Below are 27,808 nucleotides of genomic sequence, written 5' to 3'. Positions count from 1 at the left end.
ATCAGATTTAGTCTCCTAGTTCCTCTGAAACAGAAGCAGCATGGCGTAGTGGATGGAGGAGATCAGGGGTTCTACTCCTGGCTCCACAATTTGCTGTGTGACCTTGGGCAAGTCACTTTGCTTCTGTGCCTCAGTTACTTCATCTGTAAAATGGGGATTGGGACTGTGTCCAACCCGACTTGCTTGTATCTACACCAGTAAGGGCTAACACGTACTATTATTGTTATTGATCGTAATAATGCATAAATTTGAACGGGTGCCTATTTTACCCTCTAATCCCCAAATAACCCAGGTTCTCCTTTCTGAACATCACATAGCAGTAACTCCCATTCAGTTATCTCCCACAGAAATGTGTGAAATGCATCTGTTTTATGTATTGAAGCCCTAGCCCAGCAAGACGTCTCACCAGTTGACTCTGCGTTTAATAACCTTGTTCTACAAAAGAATGGAAGTGATGTGAACTGAAGCACGGAGACTACCTTCTATCTCGAACCCAGTGGCTGGCATTCAGTAAGCATTTAATACCATAATTACTATGTTACTAAAATCCACCCTTTCCTCTCCTTCCAAACTGACACTACGCTAATCCAAGCACTTGTATCAGACCTTTGAGAAACCTCATCAGCCTTCTGTGTCTCCCCACCTATAGTCCTCACTTCACTTTGCTGCCGGCCTGGTGGGTGATTTTTGCTAAAAGAACGTTCAGTTCGTATTTCCCCACGCAAACTCCTCTGTAAGGCACTCAGCTCACCCCCTTATCTTCCCTTGCTGATTTCCTAGTATAGCCCAGTCCTCATGCTTCACTCCTTTCACCACACCAAACTCATCTATCTCAGGGGTGAACCCTTGCCCGGAACTCCCCCTTCATATGACAGACCACCACTCTTCCCCTGGTTCAAATTCAAAGTCACAACTCCAAGAGTGCCGCCCCACACTAAACTCCTAAATTTCCCTATCTTCCTCCTGCATGAGCTGTGCACTTGGAGCTACATGAACATTAAGCACTTGCTATTCACACCCACCACTTATTTACATACCTGTAATTTGCTTTACTGTCTGTCTCCCTCTCCAGACTATAAGTTCCTGGTGATTGGGGACTGTGTCTACCAACTCCATTGTGTTGTACTCAGCCAGTTGTGTAGTACAGTCATCTGCATACAGTAAGCACTCCAATACCATTGATTGATTATATCTGCTGTTAGTACCTGAACTTTTCATTTGCGTTTTACATTAACTTTTAGACAGTCACTCATCTGTCTTCCAATACTGCTACAATATATTAGAGTTTCATGTTTTCTCCTGACTCCTTATAATAGTCCTGAGATTCAGAAAATGTTGGCAGTAGACGCAGTAATAGCAAGCAGGACAGGTATTCAGTTGCTAGATACTTATATAAATTTCTAGCCTAAAAGCAGGACCAATAAGCCTTTTGAAAGCAGGTGGTGGAGCTATTATTATTTAAATGGTGACACTCCAGAAAATTGAAATGTTTCATGAAAACTGACAGTATTTTGATAGTGAAGAAACTTCTCTTGTAGAGCTTTATTAAGAGAACACATCTAACTGAGGGAAGCGGTGTGGTGTAGTGGGAAGAGCACAGGTCTGGGAATTAGGAACTGAGTTCAATTTCCAGCTTTGCCACTTGTCCACTGTGTGACACAGGGCAAGTCACTTAACTTGTCTGTGCCTCAGACAAAAAAAGCAGAAGTTGTAGTGGAATGTTGACATTCACAAAACATCAGGCTCTCTCCGTAAAAATCAAAACCCTCGTACTGGTGAGGAATCTTTACGCTCACGAACACTAACTTTCTTGACTAGTTTTGGTAACCACCATAGCACCTGGTAGTATGTAAAATTATACTTAGCAATGTAAGGCACAGGTGAGACTAAAACCTTTCCAAATAATCACCCAAAACATAATAGAACAGGCCTGCTGTCTGCATTTGCAAAGTGGAGATGAGATATTGCTCTGTCTTTTAGGCGGTGAGACAGGGGCTGTGTCCAATTTGCTTCTCTTGTATGTGCTCTTATGCTTGGCATTTTAAAATGACCCTGTGAAATCTGGGTGGTAACCCTTTTGGGTTCATTTATTAACAATGCATCTTGAGTATCGTCTTTCCTGTAGTTCATGTGGAAGGATGACAGTGAACAAAAACCAATCACCCCAGAGTCAATAGGGCGATGCATTCTCATCTTCCTAATCGGGACAGAACCGTGACCTAAACAAACAATTTTCTTCTCCACAGCTTTCACTACACACACATCCATTCTTTATTCAGTATTTAGGCTACTTTAGACAGCAGTAATCTTCAGGTATAATTCCCCCCAGCAGATAATCTCCCATTTATAAATGAGAAAGATCTTTTCTTTGAGAAATCTTGTAAGCATCACTCCACATTGTGGAAAAGCTCAAATATGCCATCCGGATACTACAAATATTTGCACCTATGCTGTACGAAACATCAGATGACCCTGATCAGTCTTGTCCCAGAGTAGTTAGCATGCAGGTTACTGGTAAAACTGATGAAAAAGAGAAAAGTCCTGGTGGGTGCCACGGATGTTTCAAAGCAGGAGGATCTCGGTGATTGATGCAACCCAACTGCACTCCTCATTCCTCTGTTGTAGTCACTGCAACTGAACTCTGTATGCACTTATTAGCAACTTCACCTGTGAAGGGAAAAGGTACAATTAGTGTGCGAGAAAGGTCATGTGGTAGGTCTACAAAACTCACCTTGGCAACTGTCATGAAACACCATTGCCCACCCCATATTGTATAAGTGAACTTTGAAACTGATGGCAATGGCTCTCAAACTCGCTCCACTGACCCACCCCAAGCCCTCAGACCCGGAGTCCCCTTGCCGCTAAGGCAGTGTACGAAGCCAGGGCGCAGTGGGTTGGCGGTGGACGTGCCAAATTCCAGGTGTCTTCTGCCACCTTGAGCTACTGTCAAATTCAGGCCTGCCCAGTCTGGCAGACCCCTGGAGATCATCTACTCTGGATCTCTCACTGCTTATTTTTACTCCTCTGCCAATCCAGTGAGGTGACGATCGTTCAATCATTTAGGGATTGAAACCACACTAGCGGCCAACTGAGGCTTCAAATCAAGTGATAGTATTTACTGTCTACTCAAGTCATGTCTGTGGGCTCTGCCCAAGAAAGGGAATATTTCATTTTTTAGGTGACAGTACCCAACAGCTCTCACTACCCCACATTTGTCCATCATCTGCCTTCAAAGGGGCATTTCCATAGAGCCGTGACGTAGTTCTCTCACCTTGGCAGAGGGAGCTTCTTTCAATCTTATAAAAAGTTTATTAAGTCCAGGGACAGGGCTGAAGGAGTAAACAAAGTGACTATCCTAGAAATAAAGAAATGGACAAGAGTGAGTATTTACCGTGAGCACAAAAAGCATCTCCTGTCCCATGTGCAGGACAGGCGTGAGAACAGGGCCGGTTGGTTGGCTGGCCGGCCTCGTCGAGACTATGGTGTGTTTGGCTGAGGAGGAGAGTCCCTCGGGACCCAGTCAGAAAAGGGGCACAAATTAAGTCGCAGAAAGCCGACTGGCTTCTGCTCAGTCAGGGCTGCAATCAACGGGGCCAGAAAACACATTCCCACTGTCCTGTGTTTGGTTGTGTTAACTTTTGATTGAAAAGTTCCACTTTCAAAGCACCTCGTCTGCCCCCCAGCCTGGCAGAGCAGTTTACCAGTCATCTTAGGTATGTGGAAAACTTACCAAAAATACAGGGAGTTGAAATTTATCATTTAAAACTACAGCTTGTACGCTGCATGGTCCGCAGAGCCGAGCGATTACTTCTTTACCAAAAAAGTTAGCATGAAAAACAAAAAGAAGGATTCCTGAGCCTGAGGAAAGAAAGAGAACCTTATGGATCTCTACTTTGAAGCAATTCGTCTTTAATACCCCACTCCACTCCTAGAAAGCAAGGGCTGCATGGCAGCAAGACCCAGGTTAAGGAAAAGCTGCACTTGTAACGTTTTATAACATATCGTGTATCGCGTGCACCTCTGCACTGGCGCTACAGCCCGGCAGCTGTAGGATCCCGGACCCCAAGTTCCCCACCTGTGTTGTGGTCGAAACGTGTTTCAGGGGACAGAACAGACTTCACCTGGCCCAGGAACCCCGACTCTGCCCGCCCACAGACTTTGCACAATGACTTAGCTTAGCATCTGACCTGCCCTCTGAGGAAAGGTCAAGCGACAGTACAGAAAAGCTCACCTTCTGCCATGTTCTGCGGGGGTTTGTAATTGAATTCTGTTGAGAAATCCGGTCCTTCGCATAGGCGATGACACGCTATCGGAAAAACTGGTTCTAGGATGGCAAGGCGGGCTTCAAAGTAATCTCTTATTGTATCTTCCGCCACTCTTGAGAGTCTAAGCAAAGGAAGAGTACAGCTTCATTCCACCTCCCCAGAGTCGTCAGGGTCTTTCTGGAGGAGATAAAAACTAACAAGCTTTTCACCTGTTAGAAAGATTTAACCATCCACTTGGCAGCCCACGGACTCGATATAAATCCGCTCTGAATACTTACGTCTCTAAGTGGTTCTTAAGTAAGTCATACACCAACACGTTGTTACACTGTTTGGCAAAATGAAGAGCGCTGTTCTGGTGCTTTGACAAGATGTTGCAGTCGGCTCCATTTTCGATCACGAGTCGTACGATATCAGAGTTTCCTCTCTTGCAAGCCTATGGCACGAAAAATGAAGGCAGCTGTGACCAAAGGAAGAGTTATTCATTCTTTCTTTTCTTTGCCCTGAGCCTCATCACACACACCATGAGAACGTACTATTCTGACGCTAGGCGCTTCTCCAGTTTTTAGTGTGAAAAGAAAGACTGTATATAGAACCCTCTCCCTGGATTTCAGTCGCAGAGCAAGGGCAGGGATTGGATGATTTTTCAAGGGCCTTTTCAATGCTATATACGTACAATCTGAGAAGTCCAAATGTACCTAAGTAATCAACCTTTTTTCCCCATAAATGAACTTTCTGGCTTCTAAAAAGGTAATGGGCAAAAGCAAGATAATGGACTCAGAGCTTCAGAGTTGGCCTATCAATCAGTGGTATTTACTGAGCACTTACTTTGGGCAGAGCACTGTACTAAGTGCTTGTTAGAACACAATACAACAAAATTGGTAGACACTTCTTGTCCACAAGGAGTTTACAGTCTATACATAAATAAATTACATACTGGTATTGTGGGGCTGAGGATGGGGTGAATGTAAGTGCTCAAAGAGTATAGATCTAAGAGCTCAGGTGATACAGAAGAGAAAGGGGGAAAAGGGTTTAATCTTAACCCAAAAGAGATGGCCTCTTGGAGAAGATGCAACTTAAATAAGGTTTTGAAGGCTCGGAGAGTTGTGGTCTGCTGTACAGGGAGGGAGCAGAAGTGGTAGTTCCAGACCAGAGGGATGATGTGGGCCAAAGGGTTGTAAACTCGTTGCAGTCTAGGAACGTGTCTACCAACTCTGTTATATAATACTCTCCCAAGCGCTTAGCACAATGTTCTGCATGCAGTAAGCGCTCACTATTTACAACCGATTGACAGATGAGATCGAGGAACAGCGAGTAACTTGCTGTTAGACGAGCAATGTTGTGCGGACTGGGTTGTAGTCGGAACTGGCTTGCAGATTGAGCAGTTCAAACCACATACCTGTCTTTCATTTACTTTCGCCACCAAGCCCCAGCAAGTAGTCCAACTAATACTCATGTATCCATCTGTGCCTATCGGCATGTGTATACATGGATGTGTTCAATAAAGAATCATTTATTCTGATTGTTCTTTGCTAATATTTTTGGCATAGTAAGCGCTTAACACCATAATTATCACCACCCTGTCTAAACCCGCTGCCTCCACTTCGTCTCCTCCAATTCTCCTCTGCCTCCCAACCTCTGGCTGTGGGAGTCCCTCGAGGTTCAGTTCTAGATCGCTTTTAATTTTTTTATTTATTAAGCACTTACTATGTGCCAGCCACTGTACTAAGCACTGGGAGAGATACAAGCTAATCAATTTGGACATAGTCCATGTCCCTCCCAGGGGGCTGCCTCCTCTCTGCATCCTGCCCATGTGTGCGTGCATGCTTGCATGTGCCCGTCCTCACCTGTATCTGCCCGAGTCAGGGGCCTATCTCTATTCTATCTATTTTATTTTGTTAGTATGTTTGGTTTTGTTCTGTCTCCCCCTTTTAGACTGTGAGCCTGCTGTTGGGTAGGGACTGTCTCTATATGTTGCCAATTTGTACTTCCCAAGTGTTTAGTGCAGTGCTCTGCACATAGTAAGCGCTCAATAAATACGATTGATGATGATGATGATGTGAGAGGCAAGGAATTTTTATTTGGCTTGCTAGTTTCTGTCACTCAGAGCAGACTAGGAGTCAAGAAATGGGTTAGAGACCCCGCTACGCCACTGGCCTGGCAGGTGACCGTGGTCAAAGGCAATCGTGCTCTGGGCCTCCATCTCCTCCTCTGTAAAGTAGGGAAATATCTGACTGTCAATCCGGTGTGGAACTGTATCCGTTCTCATCGTCTTTTTATCTGCCCCGGTGCTCAGCACAAAGTAAGGACCATCGTTAAGTGTCATCATTAAGTTCCTATTAACCAATAATTCAGAGAAAACAGGGAGACAGATATTTGGGAATCCTCAAACAGTTGAAGACTCAACAGAACACGTACCCCTGCGTTAAGCACAAATTGAAAGACGGTCATGAAGCATTTTCAATAATAGAAACAGTCTTACCTTCATTAAAGCAGTTTCGCCATTGCTCTGCTGAACATTCACAAAGGCTCCCGCTTCCAGAAGAATAGCCACTGTAGTTAGAAAGTTCTTTGAAAAAAGGATAAACACTCATTAAATATGGTTTTAGACAACTTCTAAAGTGTTTACAAATTTCTTTCAGTTAGCAGTCCACTGGTAGACCACACAAGAAGAACACAGTATCATGGATTAATATTCACGTGCAAGGTAATCTAAAACTGCTACACCTACCTTCTGTCCTGCCAGCTCTTCTACAACATTCCTCTGTGAAGGTTCCCAACCCAGAAACTGATCTTTCTAATTGGATCTGCTTTTCAACTTATCTGCATGCTTTTTTGGTTCATCTTTCAATCAATCAATGGTATTTATTGAACACTTAGCCATGTGTAGAGCACTGTACTAAGTGCTTCATTCAGTACAATACAATGGAGTTGGCAGGCAGGTTTCCGCCTACAACAAGCTTACAGTGTAGAGGGGGAGGCAGACTTTAAAATAAACAAATTATGGACCTGCACATAAGTGCAGTGGAGCTAAATGTGGGGTGAATATCAGTTGCTTAGAGGGAACGGATCTAAATGCATTGGTGGATGCAGAAGGGAGAGGGAACTAGGGAAAAGATGGCATATTCGAGGAAGGCTTCTTGGAGATGTGACTTTAATAAGGCTTTAAAGATGGGGAGAGTGGTGATACGGCGTATATGGAGGGGAAGGGAGTTCTAGGCCAGAGGGAGGGCATGGGAAAGGGGCCAGCAGTGAGATAGATGAGGCTGAGGCGTGGGAAGTCGGCCGGCGCTAGAGGCTTGAAGTGTGCAGGCTGGGTTGGATTTGGAGACCGGCCAAGTAAGGTAGGAGGGGGCGAGCAGCTACAGGGCTTTAAAGCTGGTGGTTTGGAGTTACCGTCTGATGCCGAGGTGGGTGGGTGGGCGACCGCTGGAGGGTCTCGAGGAGTGGACAAACATGGACTGAACGGTTTTCTAGAAAAATGATCTGGGCAGCAGAGTGAAGTCTGGACTGAAGTGGGGACAGATGGGAGGCAAATGCAGTAGTCAACGGGAGATAGAGTAAATGCTGAGCTCATTGCAGGGAGGGAATGTGTCCACCAACTCTGTTATACTGTACTCTCCAAAGCACTTGGTACAGTGCTCTGCACACAGGAAGCACTTAATATGCTTGACTTCATCGACATGGTAGCAGTGTCGACGGAGAGGAAAAGGCAGATTTTAGCGATGTTGGCAAGGCAGAATAGTAAGGTATTTGCCAGGCGCTTAGAAGCGACAGGAAAAACGTTCTGAATGTCCCTGCTTATGGGGCACAGTTGCTTGGGTTTTTTTTGTTATTCAAAAAAAGTTCTTGTTGCTCAACAACTACTTTCACCACACCTGGTTTTGCTCTCTGCCAAGGGACCTCATTGGTGTGGGGTCATCACACCAATGAGGACTGAACCGTAACTCTGCACTGCTATGGTTACTTTCATTATGGGACAACAGTAGTCCAACTGGCTCAGTGGTCTACAATTTGCTCCAACTGGTGATGTGTTCAATTATTCAATTTTTTTGGAAATTGATTTCCTCACCAGGACCTCCACCATAAAAACCAGCTGTGAAATTCATTTTAGTAAAAAAATTCAAACCAGATTTAATCTCAGCTGGGATTCACTGGTACCCCTTTACCCTAAAATAGGAGCAGCCCAATCAAAAGTCCACGTTAACATGGTAATTTTCTAAAAGGGAAGCTGCAGGCTGAAAATCCTTTTGCACGAGATGGAAGGGCTCGCCCTCCAGGTAACAACAAGGAAAGTGAATGGTTCCCTATTTTTCAGTTCTCATTAGCTACATTTTAGAATTTTAAACGCTATTTAAGGGGAAACATATCTATATATTTTCCTAGAACTGAAAAAGGTATCACACCTAGCTTCCACATGAAGTTCACAGATTTGAGCACGTGGTCTCTGTCACCTTCTCTTGTCTGCTCATCAATATTTGTTGAGTTTTGCTGAGGAAACGGGTGCTGCTAACTCAACCGCCACCCCGATTACAGAACGCCGACTTTGTTTCATGGCAAGTTAAGCGTGAAGGTGTTATTTTTGACCAGTCCTAGAAGCACGTCTCTATATCAAGCATCCCTGAATCAGACGTCTTCCGTGGCTCCTAAAGAGATCACCCGGACCCACCGGTTACCAAAGCCCTCTGACCTTCTCAGCCGCGTGAATCAAGGCCGTTGTCCCGTTGCGCTGTCGGCCGTTCACTTTAGCCCCTTTCTTGATCAGGAGGCGCAGGAGGTCATCCTGCCCTCCGGCCGCAGCCAGCATCACCAAGGTCATTCCGCTGGAGTCCTGTCACGGCAGTGCAAAATTAATTGAGGCCGTTAACACTGAAGACCAAAGCCTTCCAAGGACCAAACCTTTTTGATGCTATTTAGCTCTCTCTCAGGTCAAACGTATGCCAGGTATGCCTATTCAAACCGAACGTGATGGAAGTCTTTTAAGATACAACATCCCCCAGATCTTTCGGTTGTATTTGTAAAGCAGAACTAGTATCGTTGTACTCAATAGATCTAGAACATCTTTAAATTAATTTCAATGTAGTGCCACTCAGGATGCACCACCTCTAACAAAAAAATCCAACATTTCAGTCGCGTCAACTAATTGATGGTATTTGTTGAGCACTTATTACTGAACTAGGTGCTTTGGAGAAAACGATCCAGGAGAGTTGGTGGGTATGTTCTTTGCCCAACCAGAGCTCACAGGGTGGTCCAAGGCTCTTTTAATTTTTTTGACAGGATAGATGAATGCAAAGTACCAATTTCTTTCTTACTGTACCGAATTTAGGGGGCTCTGATATCAAGAGGTCACTTGGGCCTCCAGAAAGTTGACAGATTTGGTTGATGTTAATTTTGGATTAATGTGAGTGTAGGCAAATATGCAGTGAAAGCTTGGGTTATAACAGTCTAAGGACGATGTCAAGACAATTGAAGTGAAAGACAAAATTAAAGCAAATGGGGCATGTTAAGATCACTAAAAAAAGGAATAGGGTGAGTGGGAAGGAAATAGGATTATCTGACCTAAACATGTCCAATATCAAGCTCGTCTCACCCAAACGCTGTCCTCCCGACATCTTTTCCATACTGTGCTCCCTATCTCACAAACCTGTAACCTTGGCATTAATCTCGACTCATCTCTCTCATTCACCTGTCTACTTGTTTTGTTGTCTGTCTCCCCCTTCCAGACTGTGAGCTCATTGTTGGGTAGGGACCTTCTCTATATATTGCTGACTTGTACTTACCAAGCGCTTAGTACAGTGCTCTGCACACAGTAAGCGCCCAATAAATACGATTGATTGATTAACCATTTGGATGCACTGATCATTTACAAGAACTACCTTGAAATTTCCTTTCAAGAGAATTCCCTTAAGATTACCTCTTGGTCCAAGTTGTAGTCTTCATTCGAATTAAGTGCAATCTTCACAGTAATATAGTCTCCATTTTTCACTGCATCCCTCAGAAGGGCTAAAGGAGACACAGATATATGAACAAATATTTGTTTGCTTGATAGTCATTTTTGAGATGATAATCAAGAATCTAAAATGACTCACTACTTGGGATTGCATCTGCTGCAGCAACAGTCTCATCTTCTCCATCGAGATGCTTCAGAAAATCTTCCATTTTCATCCACTCTAACTGCAGGTCCATACCCAAGCTCAAAACTTGCTGCCTGCCATCTGTCAGTCACACAGAACATTAACCTTAATTATGGCTGCTCTCTTGTACCACCTAAGCGTTAATCTTGAAATACGTATTTTTCCTCACCAAAATTAAGGAACATTTACACTGAACCACTGCCCTCTTCCAAAACCAGCTCTCCCCCCTACCTTAAAAATGATGTCCTATTTCCCACAATAATCGACCAAATATTCTGAAGTATATAGCAACTAGCTCTAGTTAACGTAAATTTGGCTCTAGGGAAGAATGGACTCCCTCTGCCCCTGGCCTAACACGACCGGATCAAGGCTTGGCTGTCGCTTCCCACAGGCAGCTCCTCATGCGGGCCATAAGGGACCGCGTCTAACAACTTCCATTATTTTACTTTCCCAAGCGCTCGGTACGGTGCTCTGAACACGAGAAGCGCTCAATAAATAGCAATGCTCATCATTAGGGTGACTGCCAGCAGAAAGGTTTTGGAACTCGGTTAGGGAGCATGATGACTCAAGGTACTTATGAGGCCTTGGCATCTTTTATGGCTTTACCAAAAACAAAGGAATAAATGAGGTGGGAGGATGTGGGATGAAGAGAAGCCTCGGTGGCCAGAGTAGACGAGGAGAGGAAGCCACTCATGGGTTAGAGCAACCCAGTGTAGGAAAGGCAAGGGAGGCCTGAGGGCTGGAGAAGTGGAAACTAGTGTACACAAAGCCAAGAGAAGCCCAGGTAGGTGGGCTGCCCATCCAAGAAGACAGAGGAAGGCCGAGCGCTCGGATGTTGCCAATTTGTACTTCCCAAGCGCTTAGAACAGTGCTCTGCACACAGTAAGCGCTCAATAAATATGATTGATGATGATGATGCCTTGCAAATTCTCCGTCGGCCTCAAGGGAAAAACAAGACCACAATCTCTATATTTGTAGTCTTCAGTGGCAACCTCCCCGAGCACCAAATACAGGCCGCGGATAATCCTCTGGAGGGAAGGAGAGCTCCAACTTCTTGGCAAGATGAGAGTTCAAAAGCGTCAGAGAACTGTGACAGACCCAACTGTAAGCTCTAAAGCCTCTTTCGCGGTGCAGGTTCCGAGGAGCAACAATGCGAGGGAGGGAGCAGGATGGGGCCACACAAAAGAGAGGGTTTGAACACAAAGCTCCCGGGAAATGACCGCTCAAATGCTGGTATTTGTTAAGCACTTACTATGTGCCGAGCACCGTTCTAAGCGCTGGGGTGGATACAAGGTGATATGGTTGCCCCCCGTGGGGCTCACAGTCTTAATGCCCGTTTTACAGATGAGGGAACTGAGGCAGAGAGGTTAAGCGAATTGCCCAAAGTCACACAGCTGACAAGTGGCGGAAGGGGATTAGAACCCACGACCTCTGACTCCAAACCCGGACTCTTTCCACTTAGCCACGCTGCCTCAAAGGGAGCGGGAGGAGCAGGGTGACTGATGGACACTCTTCGGTCCTGAGTCTCACATTTCATACTACTTACCAGAATGGTCATCCACTTGACACATGCTCTCTAATATCTCCTGATCACCTTCTGCTGCTATATAAGCCCACGTATCAGTCTCTTCTCTAAGGCTCCTCCTTTCCTTATATAATTCTTTATTTTCCTTGGTTTTGTAATCCTCTACAAATTTACAGTCCAGTGATGCATCTTCTCTTTTTCGGTTACCCTCGGAGTAATCATTTTTGTCTTCTGGGGTTAACTTAACTAAATCAAAGGCACTTATTTCCTTAAAGGCTAGGGAAAGAAAACAATTACAAAGCTTTAGAGAAAAGACCAAGAAGAAAATCCGATTCTGTAGTGGAAATATTTTCATTCACATTCTAGACAACTCCGAGATTCTCAACAAACTAGCAGTCTAGTATTCAAGACAACCGTACATTTAGTGAAAACATGCAATTTTTTTCCTTTTCTGTCTTACAGGAGAAAGAGAGCTGCAAGAGCTTCTAGCACACCGTGGGGCCGACTGATTCTCCAATTGTTTCTTCTCACTTCCCCGCATCCCTGGCTAAGAAAAGGGAGACTGCACGGTTACCTGCCCTGGGCAAGCGACCGAACTCACCTTATCTACTGAGCATGCTCACGTTCTCAGTGAGCACCCCAGTAGCGTTTCAAGGGCGATTTTAACATCGAAAGTAAGTTACCCAGGCAAGTGATTATTCCCCCGCCTCTGGAGAGCGATTCAATTTGGCCCTTCTCCTACGGGGTAGATTTGGAGAGGGAGAGAGGTCAGCCTTGGGGGCTTTTAAAATTATTTTGGAAGTACTGTCTGATCTTTAGTAGTGGTAGATACATCAGTGGAAGCAGCATGGCTCAGTGGAAAGAGCCCAGGCTTTGGAGTCAGAGGTCATGGGTTCAAACCCCGGCTCCGCCACTTGTCAGCTGTGTGACTCTGGGCAAGTCACTTCACTTCTCTGGGCCTCAGTTACCTCATCTGGAAAATGGGATTACAACTGTGAGGCCCCCCGGGTGGGACAACCCGATCAACTTGTAACCTCCCCGGCGCTTAGAACAGTGTTTTGCACATAGTAAGCGCTTAATAAATGCCTCATTATTATTATTATCAGTGTTGAAAATTACTGAACATGTTTCATAGCAACTGGAAATTGGTAGGTTGCTCTTCTCCTCACTTTAGTTTCCTCTCTGCTCCTCAGCTCCCTTCCTGTCTCCTGGAATCTAGGTCTCTGAGCTGTATACTGGGATGCACAAATTCCAGGAGGGTTTACCTGCAGGGGTTGGCCCCGGGGGGGGGGATTGGAGAGGAAAGAAGATTTGGCCCAATAATATGTACTGTGGGTAGGGTTCAACCCCATTTCGGGGTTGGGGTGGGGGAGTGGGGCACTGCCCACCACGCATTTCAGAGATAAGCTGGAGGAGACGCAGCTACCATCTGGGGCGCGGCTTTGACTCCTGCTTGGGCCCAGGGGATGAGATGTAGCGCTCCCCTCAGCTCCACTCTGAGGATGCACCGCTGGCCCTGGCCTCTCTGGGAAGTGAGGAAAATTCAGCCGACTGCAGGGACTTTAGTGGGAGGGCAAAAGAATGAAAAGGAGGTGGGGAGGGCGGGGGGAGAAACAGCATTTTTATCATTATAATCCTAAACTTTACTTCCGGGTGTATAAGAATGAATTGATTTTATAATTTATTCAAATTGATAGAATTTATCCAGTGAAAATCACAGCATGAACACTGAAAGACTGTGGTCTTTAAAAAAATCCTTTTTTTTATGATTCTAAATCAAACTTTGTAAAAAAAAAAAACCAAAAGCAAATAAAATCAGTTATGGAATACTAGCATTTTCCACTCACTCTTTAATCCTTTTTGCTCCTTTCTGCTTTTCTCTTCTTTCTCAGAATCATGCTTCTTGGAAAATTTGGCTTCAGTTTTCTTCAATTCTTTTTCCTGGCAACCAAAACAGTATAGAAAATGACCCTGGGAACTAGCTCTTCAAAGTCTGCACAAGGCAGTGGGGCTCCTCCAGCATTAGTCTGTTGCAACTAAAAATTCATTTTACCTTCCCCATTGGAATGACTTTTGCCACATTTCCTGGAAGACTCAACTCTAAACAAATTGTGCTGATTGTAATTTTCAGCTTGACCTCATTTTAAAACGTTCTTATGTTACAGGGGCAGCGCACCATAGATAAAGCAGTCCAGCTGCACCAAAGCCAGGACCTTTAGGACACTCTAGTTGGAAGGAAATGCCCACGTAATACGTTCGCGGGGCATTTCGTCAATACATGCATTTAGTTAACATCCACACCCACCTTAGCTCTCCTTAGCCCAGGACCCCAGGGGTCAGCACCACTAAATGGGGTTTTCCCTTCTAGAAGTTCCTAACATTGTCGACTGCTTTGGCTGTGGTTTAGCGGAAAGAGTCAGGACTGGGAGTCAGATCTGGAGTCTAATCGCAGCCTCATCACTTGCCTGCTGCCAATCCCTTAGCTTCTCTGTGTTTGTTTCCTCCTTTGTAAAATGGGGCTAAAAAAACCTCTTTCCTCTCCCTTAGGCTTTGAGCCCCTTGTGGGATCGGGACTTTTGTATAGTAATCTACCCCAGCTCTTGGTATAGTAAGCACTTGACAAATTTAATAATAAGAAGAAGCAGCCCCAACTTTGGCATTGCCCCTGAGTTCTACCTCTCTTTCAACCCGTTTTCATTCTGTCACCAAAACCTGTCAGTTTTTCCTCCACATTTCCAGAATCCATTCAAATGACTACCTCGCTGATCCAGGCACCTCCACTCACGCATCGGTTTCCTAACTCATCTCCTTGCCTCCAGTCTCTCCCCTCTCCCCTCACTCTGTTGCCCGGCTCGTTTTTTCAAAACATCACACTGCACATCTCCCCACTTCTCAAGAACCTCCAATGATTGCCCATTCCTCTCTGCATTGTCAATCATATTTATTGAGCGCTTACTGTGTGCACAGCACTGTACTAAGCGTGTAAGTCTATATTCTGCATCGAGCCGAATCTTCTGACCATTGGTTTAAATACACTCGATCAGCTCTTGCCTTCCTTGTCGCTGCTTTCTTGCAATCTCTGTTGCTCTTGAGCTAACCTCTTCACTGTCCCTCGGTCTCATCTCTCCCACCGCCGTCTTGCCGTCACCCTGATTGCTTTCCTGAAATGCCACCACCCGCCCTTAACTGAGACCACAGCTCAACAATCTGCAAAGCCCTTCCGAGCTCACATCTCCAGGAGACCTCTCCCGGGGGATCATCATCAATCGTATTTATTGAGCGCTTACTATGTGCAGAGCACTGTACTAAGCGCTTGGGAAGTACAAATTGGCAACATATAGAGACAGTCCCTACCCAACAGTGGGCTCACAGTCTAAAAGATCTCTCCTCTTCCCCCTTGGAATCCCCCACATGCCACTGAAGCATCAGAGTTACCCCAGCCCCTGTGGCACTTGTGTCCACAGCAGACAGGTGGAGGGAGCAAGAGTATATACATGGTCAGAGCAGACAGAACAGTGCTTCGCGCACAGTAAGCGCTTAACAAATACCATCATTATCTTTATTATTATTACAGAGGTGCCCGTCTCCTCAGCTAGACTGCAGTCTTTTCAGGGCAGGGATTTCGACTTCTCTTTTGTACTCACTTACTCTGTTTGTCCAATGCTAGTCACACAGTAGGTTCGCAATCCATGTGACCGATGAGGATGACGAGCCCAGGCCGATGCCCTGGAGCAGGGAGGAGCACTGAGGCCCATTCAACTACACTTTGAGGTCATTCGGCTACCCTTTCCTACAAATCCATAGATTTTAAATCATCAATCGTATTTATTGAGCGCTTACTGTGTGCAAAGCACTGTACTAAGCGCTTGGGAAGTACAAGTTGGCAACATATAGAGACAGTCCCTACCCAATAGTGGGCTCACAGTCTAAAGGAGTGGGCTCACTGCTCATGGGCTCGTTGCCTCTCGGGGGGTTTTTCTTTTCAAAGTGCCTGTCCGCACCCCCCTATATTGTCAGCTCACTGTGAGGCAGGTTAGGATCTAAACTAACTTATCATGTGCTCACCCCACTGCTGAGGACAGTGCTCAGCACCCAATAAGGGCTCGAAAAAATACTACGACTTCTACCTGCTGGAGGTGGCTGGAACCTGTCGCTTGTTAACTTGGGTTCCACCCGAATGACATTCAGATATGAGCAAGCTGAGAAACGCCCTGGCAACCTGCCTGCTTTAACCGTTTTTCTCCCCCACCTTGCCCCACAAACCACCCGATCATTTACCTCGCCAAGTTGGTCGGTGGACCTGCGGCTCCGTTCTTCCGTGCCTGGTTTTAAACTCTTTGGAAAGTGGCCAAACCCAGAGAGGAGTTTATCCACTCCTGGGGACACTTTGGCTTGACCTTTCTGTTTTTTATGCATACTTTTCCTCTCTACACAGAGGTCCTTGTTTTCTAGTCGTCTACTCTCTTCTTTGTACTCGTCAGCCTTTCTGAGTTTTTTCTTCTTCCTCTTAGCCCCCTCTTCGGCACTCGGCGTGCCCTCCGGCTGTGGATCAGAAGTCGCATCTTCCGCTACATCCTGTTCTAACTTGTCCTTTCCCACCGGCACCTTCTGTTTCTCCTCTTTGCCATCAGAATGTAAATCCTCCTGATCATCATCAGTTAGGAGGCCAGAAAAATCATACAATACACTGCTACATTCAGCCTCTACCTGAGAGTCTCCAAGTTTCTCTTTTTTGACTTTTTTGTTTTCTTTGCAATCTTCTTTAGCCTTCGCCTTTGCGTCTTTTATTTCGGTCTTCTTCGCTTTCTTTAATTCTTTTAAATCCTCTTTTTTGAGCTTTTTGGAGTCCTTTAAATCTTCCTTAGCTTCCAAGATCCTCTTCTTTGGCTTTGCGTCGAATATCAGACTCTCCGAGGAGCTGTCTAGTTCCGTTTTGGGCTTTTCTTTTAGTTTCCCGGTCTTCAGTTTTTTCTTTTTTGGGTCATCTGGGCTTTTGTCTTCTCTATGCCTTGATTTTTTCTTTTTCTTCTTTGGAGAGGTATCATCTTTTGTTTCACTGTGCCAATCACTATCAGAGTCTGCCTCAAATACATCATCACGTAAAGAAAGCCTCTACAAAATGAAAATTTTTAAACGTTAGAAGCACTTTTAGATTTTTCTTCCTTTCTCCAAAAATGGATCTTCAGAAAATTTCTTCAACTTGATGTTCGATCTACACTGGTAAAAACTGCAAAAAATGGCTACTGATATTTTTAACGCCTCGCTTCCCGACAATGATAATTAACGGTAGATACCTACCTGAAATCAATGAACCGCAGCGTATTGTCCTTTCAAGATGGCAAACAAGTAAACCGAGCAAAAAAGAGTTAGTTATGGAAAACCGTTAGGGGCAGTTGAGAGGGATGGAAAAGAAATTAAGCAACAAGCAGAGGTGAGATTTACTCTCCAGAGGTGGGTGAGGAGAGGAGGTAGTGTTTATTGGGTATATCCGAAGGGGTGAAAAACACCAAACTGTTTTATGACATTAAAATGTGTTTTGAGAGACCTTCAACAGCTGACTCTGAGGCCCAGGTTCTCCTCTGAAAGGGAGAAGCAGCATGGCCTGGCGGAAAGAGCAGAGGCCTCGGTGTCGCAGGACCTGGGATCTTAACCCAGCTCCACCACCTGTCTGCTCTGTGACCTTGGGCAAGACACTTAACTTCTCTGTGCACCAATTACCTCATCTGTAAACCAGGGATTAAGATTGGGAACCCTGGGTGGGACAGGGTCTGTGTCCAACCTGATTATCTTGCATCGACCACAGGAAAGTAAGTGTTCAAATACCACTGATTGATTTTCAAATACTTAAAAATCTCAGTGCTTCACTGGCAATAAAGGCTTTCCATTCTTTCCTATTTGAACAAATTAAAACAGGCCCTTGTGCTGTAGACTGCAAGTTCCCGGCAGGCAGATATCTCAACTACCAACTCTGTTGTATTGTACCTTCCTAAGCACCTAGGACAGTGCTCAATAAATAGCACTGATTGAGTGACTGCTGAAAACTAGTAATTACGGTTTGAATTTTTAAGGTTTTGACTAGTCTGTATATCTCCAAATCATTTAAGAATATTGTTTTAAACCTGAAAACATATACAGTACTTTAGTTATTAACATTTTCACTATCAAATGAGTCTGTGGACTTGTGGCTCCATCTTAACTTTGCCATAGTCAACACTTGTTGATTTATCACATTTATGTGATGGTCACTGTTAACAACAGAATCAACATTCCCCCTCCCTCCCTCTGCCCTACCCCCCTTCCCCTCCCCACAGCATTTGTATATATTTGTACATATTTATTCCTCTATTTTATTTGTACATATTTACTATATTTTATTAATGATGTGTATATAGCTATAATTCTATTTATTCTGATAGTATCTACTTGTTTTGTTTTTTGTCCGTCTCCCCCTTCTAGACTGTGAGCTCACTGTTGGGTACGGACTGACTCTGTATGTTGCTGATATATACTTCCCAAGCGCTTAGTACAGTGCTCTGCACACAGTAAGCACTCAATAAATACGACTGAATAAATGAATGAACATTCTGGAATGTGATCTTTGGAAAGTTGGATCCCGTTTATAGATAACATCTTGAGATCTCTTAACGAGGCAAGTTTCATCATGCTTGCACAATATTTACTCTGGTGATTGAATTTCTGTATAAAAATGGTCTGGGGGAAGAGGTCAATAAAACATGAAAAGTTCACTGCCTAGTTTCCTAATACATTATTATCACTATTATTATGACACTTTCCTCCCATAGCAAGAAATCTCAATATCTTACATTAAACGATGCTACCTGGCCCACATTAAATACAGTAAAGCTTTATATACTGGAGATAATTTTACGGGAGATTAAATACTTTTGCAGCATAGAAGACCTATACAAATTTCTTAAACTTTTTCTAATTCCAGCTCTTAACTATATAAGTGACACTTACTTTTTCATCTTTCCATACAGTTTGCTCCAATCTTGAAAATTTCTCACTTTCTATCTAGAAGGACAAGTAAATAGCTGACAGGCCTGGTCACTCATTATTTCACGTACACAATGTTTCACTTGGCTTGGAGGGAGAGAGGAAGGGAGGGAGGGAGGGAAGGAGAAATGGTAGATGGGAAGAAGGAAGGGATGATAGGAGGGAGGGGTGAGGGGGGTAACTGGAAAAAGAGGGTCTGCTCAAAGTTATACACCTTGTCGGGTTCCTTGTCACTTTGGAATCCAAATGTCCTGGCTTAAAATCTGGAAGCTAGCAAACTGGCAGCACGAGGGTTCAACAGAATTACTCCTCTGAAGGCCTAGGCAAGAGCCTGACAATTATAAATGAAGCGGTAAAGTTTAAAGAGCAAGTGTAGCATTTCAACTTCAAAACTGAAACAGAACAAAGGACACCACCAGTCTGGAATGGGCAGATCCTCAAATACCTAGTCTCTCAGGTCAACTGAATGCTCAGAACTGTAGCGCCCAGTACACGAAAACTCTAATCTCTTGTTCACTTCCAATCCTCAGGAACAAATTCAACTCGACCGAACACCATTGACTCTGGATCCCAGCCACGGTATTACACTCTAAGATTTCTCTCGCAACAAACCCAGGTCTCTTCTGAAGTCTATTAGATGAAATACAATTCAAGAAAATTTAGAAGTAGAGAGGCTGAAGTTGTGACATAAAAATATTGCTTTTCCTAGAGAACCTGCACTTGACAAGGTCTGGGCGTTCCCTTTCCAGTAACAAAGGGGCCCTTAGTTAACAGGTTGACCTAATTCAAGTCACAATGGAGAAAACAAATTGTTTGGGAGGAAATGATTGTAAATTGGCAGTAACTAGGCAATAAAATGAAAGTTTTGGGTCTCCTCTTTTCTCCAAATATGTGCTTGTCAAATTTAAGGCCCACGCTGAGAGAGTCAAAGGTGCAGTGTGCAGTTTTTCAAAATAATTTAAATTCATACTCTAAAGCCAGGGGTCCTCTTAGGTAAGTTCAAGGTCCACCAGTGTTCCTACTGAATGATCATTCTTTCAGGAGGAAGACTCCCAAGAATCCTAAAGGTAGGCAAAACCAAAGCGTTTCGGCATGTTTAAAAATCACGAATAAAACTATTAAAACCCGAGTCTCTAAAAGCCGCCTGGTAGTGGATGGAGTCAGAGCTAGCCATGAATGAATGAAATCCACATATAAAATAAAATACTCATTCTAGTCCTAAGCTGTCACGGTCCTGCCTCTCCTCTGATCCTGGATTCTAGTGACAAGCAGGACAGACAGATTGAGCTCTCAGTCTGCCCGTCCCTTAGACTACTACTTGGTGTAGCTGCTTTAAGGCAGGGAAATGGTTATAAAAAAGGAGACAGAGAAGAGAAGGGAAATACGCAAAAGTAGGCAATATGGACAGTCTGCTATAAGCTCATTACAGGCAGGGAACATGCCCGCCTCTCTTCTGGCACCGCACTCTCCCAAGTGCTTAGAACAGTGCTCGGCCCATAGTAAGCGCTCAAACAAATACTGTTGATGGATTGATTAAATCACAAAGAGGCCAATGTGTTCTTGTCCTGCAACCCCACACAACATGGAGAGATTAAGCAGTACCTACTGGAAAGTTAGACTAACCCCAAGAACCAACCCCTAAGACAAATCTTTCAAGGCAGAAGAGCACAAAAACACCACACACAATACCTGTATGTCTTTTTTAACAGGTTTAGCTTTGTTATCTACAATCTTTCTAAATTCGAGTAGCACTTCTTTACAGTCTTCAAGGTGAATTTCGGGCTCCCAGGTATCATCATCCGAAGTATAGCCTTTCCATCGAACTTTGTAAAGGATTTTACCCTGGAGTAGGAAGAAAAAAAACAAATAAAAAATAAACCCTGAAAATATGCAAAGCCACAAGAGTATCTCTTCACAAGACACAATAATATAAATTTGTTTAGGATGATATAGTTCAAAAGCTGTAAGAGATAAAGCTTCTAAACAGTAGTTCCTAAAATGATGCCGTCTGAAAAGTGTTAAAATTGTGGAGAATGAGTACTGCCTAAACAAATATCAGTTGATGTTCACTAACTTTTTCTGCCCATTAAAACTAAAAAAAAATGTATACCTTTCAGCATAAGTAAGATTTTGAGCACATTTTTGGTGTGGTGCACTGCATTAGGAACTTGCAAAGTGAGGAATAACGAAGCAACGTGTTACCTACCCCAAGGATCTTCCACTCTAAACAGGGGAAACATGAGAACACAACTAGGAAGGCCAAAAACAGAGTGGTCATATATATATATATATACACTATATATTATATATATGCATGTGTACATATAATATACATTATATATATGTATGTGTACATATAATATACTATATATATATATGGTGCATACATACTTGAGAGGGTGTGGGGAAGTTTATACGTGCTAAAGTTACCTGAGGGGATATGTCTTCAGGGACTGGGAAATTAATCAAGGAAAGCTTGTTGAAGTTGGGACAGGAAGCTTGCTGTGGGCAGGGAACATGTTTACCAAACCTGTTATATTGTACTCTCCCAAGTGCTTCATACAGTGCTGTGCATGCAATTGATCAATACAACTGATGGCTTGATTTTAAGAGGGATTTGAATGTGGCAAAAGCTGTGGTTTGATGTGGGGGGAGAAAGCTCCTAACCAGGGGACCAGCATGAGCAAGGGGACAGAGGAGGGAAAGTCGAGAGTTAAGGAGGAGTAAGGCGGAGTTTTCAAGCTGGCCTGTGAGGAATAAAGACAAGCTGGGTGAAAGCAGGAGAAAAGAGCAGATATGTAAGGTGGAAAGCTTTGAAGTTGATTGTGAGGACTTTTTGTTTGATGCAGCCACAGGGAGCAGATGGAAATGGGTGGGGGTGACAGAGAGAGTCTCAGAGTCATGAGCTGAGCAAAATTTATGAAAGATGACCCGTGTAGCAGCATGGAGTATAGACTGGAGAGGCGAGAGGCAGGAGGCGTGGAGACCAGCAAGGATGCAAACGCCAAAGCTCAGCTATGTCAAGACCAGGGCTTGTACAAGGGTGGCATGGAGGGGGTGGATCTGGGAAAGGCTCAGCAAGAAAAAACAGCAGGATTTGGCAGCGGAGTGGACGTCAGTTGAACACAAGCAGAGTCGAGGGTTACACCAAAGATGTAGACTTCCACGATGGGGAGGACGGTGGTGGTTCAGTAAACACTACCGAGTGATCACTGTGGCGGCCCTGTTTGGACTCTGATCCGTGCAGAGTCTGAAACTTTGCTTTTTCTCGCCACACTGTCCTATTGCTCGTTAAAATGATCACTGCCTTTGTTTTGTGTTTTTAGTATTCATCATTTTCTTATGCATCTGCCACCTCACCTCTCCCTTCCGACTGAATTGAGGGCTGTGTCTATTTCTCGGCAGGAGACTTTTCCCAGTGTTTAATAACAATTTTCAGAAAAGCCTTTGGGAAGTGTATAAGACTGGGTCCTGCGGCCCGTTGTGACATTTATAAAACTTTCTCAAAAGTTACATGAATATACTCACTGTATATCATAATTTATAACCCTGTACCATATTACCTTTGAATTTTAGGTACCTTGGTGGACATTGAAAAGAAAAAGGTCAGATCCAAGAAAAAAACTGATCTTGGGATTTTTAAAAATACATGACAGCCACTTTAAAGGAGAAGAAAACTAGCTCTGAAAGGTGACCGAGTTGACCAAGGTCTCCCAGCAGACCAATGAGTTAGCTGGGACCAGATCCTGAGTCTGTATATTGTTATAGCAGTATAAGAAAATGTGCCTGTTCTATTGTTATACTGTACTTTCCCAAGTGCTTAGTACAGTACGCTGCAAAAAGTACACGCTCAATAAATATGACTGATTGACTGGTCTCCAGGATCCCACACCCAGCACCTGAATTCTTTGCCCTGGCACAGTACAGGGATGCTGCTATCTAGTCTAAGCGTGGTAAATACTCTGATTGCTCCCAGAAAATACCAACTCCCAGAGGGCACTCAAGAGATAGGAGACACTGGTTCAAATAACTGTCACTGCTGCCCTCCTGTTCAGTTGAATTAAAAAGTGAGCCATCCCGCTGCTGGCATAATTCTCTCAACGATAAAATCCGTTGCCAGCTATGAAGAACTAGAAAGGATGTTGGTTGACTGCCGGAAGGTTGTAGGCAGCGACTGTAGGGCAGTGGCACAGTGGTGGGGGGGGCGGGGTAGTGTTTCCCTGCCCCTTTTTTTCCTCCCCTCACTCGTTCTAGGCTTCTACTACTCCATCAGTGTATTTATGCACAGCACTGTACTAAGCGCTTGGGAGGGTCCAAAATAATACAGAGTTGGTAACCAAAGGCTACCGCTTGGGATGTTGGAGAGTCCCCCTCGGCCGAGAAGCTGGGTGACTCCCGGGGTGCCGCTGGGCTACGGGCTCTCCGGCTTCCTGGGCCCGATCAGCGCTGGGTTTCGGGGGAAAAGTGATGAGGGATGGGGACCCTGGGGGCTCATAGTTGGAAAATTAGAATGAGCGAAGGCCTGAATGGGTCTGACTGAAGGAAAACCCGGATCTGGCGAGTCGGGTCCACAGCTCGGTGGCCCCCGGGTAAGAGCTTGCTTGCGTTTCCCCAGGCGGCGGCCGCTCCCCTCTCCGTGGACCCCCAGCCCATCCCCGCCGCCCCCCCTGCCCCTTTCCCACGCTCTCCTCATCCTCTCCAACGCCCCCTCCCTGGCCTCAACTAATGATATTTACCGATTAAGTTACGATTTCACTTTTTCCTTATTAACCGCTAACGTTGGGCTTACAGCAATTGTGTATTGTCCAGAATTAACGAAGCTCCTGTCACTGTAAATGTAATTTTATTTATTTGTATTGACGTCTGTCTCTGCGCCTCTAGGCTGTGAGCTCATTGCGGGCAGGGATTGTCACTATCGTTGTACTTTCCAAAACGCTTAGTACAGGGCTCCGCACACCATAAGGGCTTAGTAAATGCAACAGAATTAACGAATGAGCACTTACTCCAGGCGGAGGCCTGTACTAAGTGCTTTGACCAGTAAATAAGCCAGATCCTGGAGATGCGATCGCTGCCCTCTGGGAGCTCCCCGTGCAGTGGGGAGACGGTTGTTTTGTTTTGTTGTTTGTCTCCCCCTTCTAGACTGCAGTTGGGTACGACCCGTCCGTATATGTTGCCAACTTGTACTTCCCAAGCGCTTGGTACAGTGCTCTGCACACAGTAAGTGCTCAATAAATACGATTGAATGAATGAGTGACACAAAGCTAAACCAGGGGTGAGGGCCCCGCTAAGGAGGGGGTTGGTCTACAATTCCCCCAGGCTAGAAGCCCGTCATGGGCAGGGCACGTGTCCACCACGTCTGGTATGGTGTCCTCTCCCAAGCGCTTAGTTCACTGTTCTGCACATGGTCAGTGCTCAATAATAATAATGGCATTTATTAAGCGCTTACTATGTGCAAAGCACCGTCCTAAGCGCTGGGGAGATTACATGGTGATCAGGGCGTCCCACGTAGGGCTCACAGTCTTCATCCCCATTTTACAGATGAGGTAACTGAGGCCCAGAGAAGTTAAGTGACCTGCCCAAAGTCACACAGCTGACAAGTGGTGGAGCCGGGATTTGAACCCATGACCTCCGGCTCCAAAGCCTGTGCTCTTTCCACTAAGCCACGCTAATTCTCTAAATACGACCGACGGATTGACAGGGGTGGGGAGGCCCCTCCGGCGGAGGCCAGTGCGCGGGTCCGCGCTCCCCGGACAGGCCGGGGGGGATCGGGGGATCAATCAATCAATCAATCAATCACTCGATCCTATTTATTGAGCGCTTACTGTGTGCAGAGCACTGTACTACGCGCTTGGGAAGTACAAGTTGGCAACGTAGAGAGACAGTCCCTACCCAACGGTGGGCTCACAGTCTAAAAGGGGGAGACAGAGAACAAAACCAAACATACTAACAAAATAAAATAAATAGAATAGATATGTACAAGTAAAATAAATAGAGTAATAAATATGTACAAACATCTATACAGGTGCTGTGGGGAAGGGAAGGAGTTAAGACGGGGGGATGGAGAGAGGGACGAGGGGGAGAGGAAGGAGGGGGCTCAGTCCGGGAAGGCCTCCCGGAGGAGGTGAGCTCTCAGTAGGGCCTTGAAGGGAGGAAGAGAGCCAGCTTGGCGGATGGGCGGAGGGATTGGGGGCATTCCGGGCCCGGGGGAGGACGGGGGCCGGGGGTCGATGGCGGGACAGGCGAGAGCGAGGCCTAACGGGGAGGAGATCAGCGGCGGAGGAGCGGAGGGGGCGGGCTGCGATGGAGAAGGACAGAAGGGAGGGGAGGGAGGAGGGGGCCAGGGGATGGATGGACAGCCTGGAAGCCCAGGGTGAGGAGTTTCTGCCTGATGCGCAGGTTGATTGGTAGCCACTGGAGATTTTTGAGGAGGGGAGTAACATGCCCAGAGCGTTTCTGGACAAAGACAATCCGGGCACCAGCATGAAGTATGGATTGAAGTGGGGAGAGACACGAGGATGGGAGATCGGAGAGGAGGCCGAAGCGGTAGTCCGGGCGGGAGACGATGAGACAGCTTGAAGGAGCAGGGCAGCGGTTCGGACGGAGAGGTAAGGGCGGAGCTTGGCCATGCGGCGGAGCGGAGACCGGCGGGGCAGGAGCGGGGGGCAGGGGCAGGGGCAGGGGCAGGGGCAGGGGCGATCCCTCCCGGGGCCCGGGGTTCCCGGCCTCTGTCTGTCTGTCTGTCTGTCTGTGTCTCTCACCGCCTCGGTCTTCACATCGAGGATCTTCTCCACCTCGAACACGTCCTCCTCGTCCTCGTCGCTCTCCGGCCCCACCTCCGCCGCCCTCATGGCCTCGTCCGCCTCCGGGACGCCCGGGGCCGCCTCGGTCACCGTCACCCGGCAGGGCGCGGGCGCGGGCGCGGGCACGGACACGGGCACGGACACGGGCCCCGGGGCCCCGGCCCCCGCCGCCGCCGCCGCCATGTCGGGCGGTTTCCAACGGCCACGAGAGGGGGGAAGAAGGCAGCGCCCCCGCCGGGCGGGACAGCGCCCGCCGCCAATCAACGGGCGCCGCCCCCCGCCGGGAGCCAATGAAAGCGGCTCTCCCGGGCCGGAGCCAATCAGCGCGCAGGCCGGGGGCCGGGGGCGGGACCCCCACACGGGCGTCTCAGCCGCCGTCCCTTGGGCGCCCGCCAGCCCGTTGCTACGGGCCGCTTCGGACCGTCCGTCCGTCCAAACTCTTTTTCTCAGCGTTGCTAGGTGCACAGCTAAGTTATCAATCAATCAATCAGTCGTATTTATTGAGCGCTTACTGCGTGCAGAGCCCTGTACTAACCGCCTGGGAATTACAAGTTGGCGACATCTAGAGACAGTCCCTACCCAACAGCGGGCTCACAGTCTAGAAGGGGGAGACGGAGAACAAAACCAAACATACTAACAAAATAAAATAAATAGAACAGATAGGTACAAGTAAAATAAAGAAATAGAGTAATAAATATGTACAGACATATAGACATATAAGTTAGCGAGCGCAGAAAAGGTACCGCCCCTAATGGGGACACCGATTTACGCAGACAATGCCGATACAAAATTGTAAATCGATCCATCAATCAATCGTATTTATGGAGCGCTTACTGCGTGCAGAGCACTGTACCAAGCGCCTGGGAAGTCCAAGTTGGCAACGTAGAGAGACGGTCCCTACCCAACAGCGGGCTCACAGTCTAGAAGGGGGAGACAGACAACAAAACCAAACATATTAACAAAATAAAATAAATAGATAAGTACAAGTAAAATAAATAAATACATAGAGTAATAAATATGTACAGACATATAGACATATAAGTTATCGAGCGCAGAAAAGGTGCCGCCCCTGATGGGGGACACCGATTTACGCAGACAATGCCGATACAAAATTGTAAATCAATCAATCGTATTTATTGAGCGCTTACTGCGTGCAGAGCACTGTACCAAGCGCCTGGGAAGTCCAAGTTGGCAACATCTAGAGACGGTCCCTACTCAACAGTGGGCTCACAGTCTAGAAGGGGGAGACAGAGAACAAAGCCAAACACGTTAGCAAAATAAAATAAATAGAATAGATAGGTACAAGTAAAATAAATAAATAAATAGAATAGATGTATACAGGTAAAATAAATAAATAGAATAATAAATATATACAAACACATATACGTATAAGTTATCGAGCGCAGAAAAGGTACCGCCCCTAATGGGGGACACCGATTTACGCAGCCAATGCCGATACAATCGAATGCCTCCGGCTCTTCTGCGCTCTTGTATTTATAGGCATCCTCTTCATGTGTGCACGTGGGATTCTGCTGGCCCCGATTCCCTCGTAAATCAATATCAATCAATCGATCGTCCGCCAAGCTAGCTCTCTTCCTCCCTTCAAGGCCCTACTGAGAGCTCACCTCCTCCAGGAGGCCTTCCCACACTGAGCCCCTTCCTTCCTCTCCCCCTCTCCATCCCCCCATCTTACCTCCTTCCCTTCCCCACAGCACCTGTATATATGTATATATGTTTGTACGTTTTTTTTACTCTATTTATTTATTTTTTTATTTTATTTGTACATATCTATTCTATTTATTTTATTTTCCCACTGTTGGGTAGGGACTGTCTCTATATGTTGCCAATTTGTACTTCCCAAGCGCTTAGTACAGTGCTCTGCACATAGTAAGCGCTCAATAAATACGATTGATGATGATGATGATGATCGTATTTATTGAGCGCTTAATGTGTGCAGAGCACTGTACCAAGCGCCTGGGAAGTCCAAGTTGGCAAAGTAGAGAGACGGTCCCTACCCAACAGTGGGCTCACAGTCTAGAAGGGGGAGACAGAGAACAAAACCAAACCTAT

At 45.8% G+C, this 27,808-nt stretch overlaps 2 protein-coding genes across 2 annotated transcripts in view; one reads left to right on the top strand and one right to left on the bottom strand.

Moving 5' to 3' along the window:
- PSPC1 (paraspeckle component 1) overlaps positions 1 to 12,779 on the top strand; it is an 85,097-nt gene extending 72,318 nt beyond the window's left edge. Inside the window, exons 10-11 of the transcript XR_005455218.1 lie at positions 383 to 510; positions 12,384 to 12,779. The gene's annotated coding sequence lies outside the window, so the exon portion shown is untranslated. The remainder of the gene's footprint in view (positions 1 to 382; positions 511 to 12,383) is intronic.
- MPHOSPH8 (M-phase phosphoprotein 8) lies at positions 2,248 to 25,921 on the bottom strand. Its single transcript, XM_038762150.1, has 15 exons — positions 25,697 to 25,921; positions 20,628 to 20,780; positions 18,903 to 18,956; positions 16,200 to 17,033; positions 13,769 to 13,862; positions 11,943 to 12,197; positions 10,352 to 10,477; positions 10,177 to 10,265; positions 8,953 to 9,093; positions 6,745 to 6,831; positions 4,544 to 4,698; positions 4,232 to 4,386; positions 3,731 to 3,858; positions 3,272 to 3,355; positions 2,248 to 2,667 (listed from the first exon to the last, which is right to left on the bottom strand). Exons 1-15 carry the CDS (start codon positions 25,919 to 25,921, stop codon positions 2,626 to 2,628), a joined length of 2,622 nt encoding a protein of 873 aa, XP_038618078.1. The 3' UTR covers positions 2,248 to 2,625.
- Positions 25,922 to 27,808: the final 1,887 nt, after the last annotated feature.

This window comes from Tachyglossus aculeatus, chromosome 20 (assembly GCF_015852505.1).
Source record: "Tachyglossus aculeatus isolate mTacAcu1 chromosome 20, mTacAcu1.pri, whole genome shotgun sequence".
NCBI lineage: Eukaryota > Metazoa > Chordata > Mammalia > Monotremata > Tachyglossidae > Tachyglossus > Tachyglossus aculeatus.
Note: the sequence above shows the minus strand (reverse complement) of the source record. Positions and strands in the feature narration are given on the sequence as shown.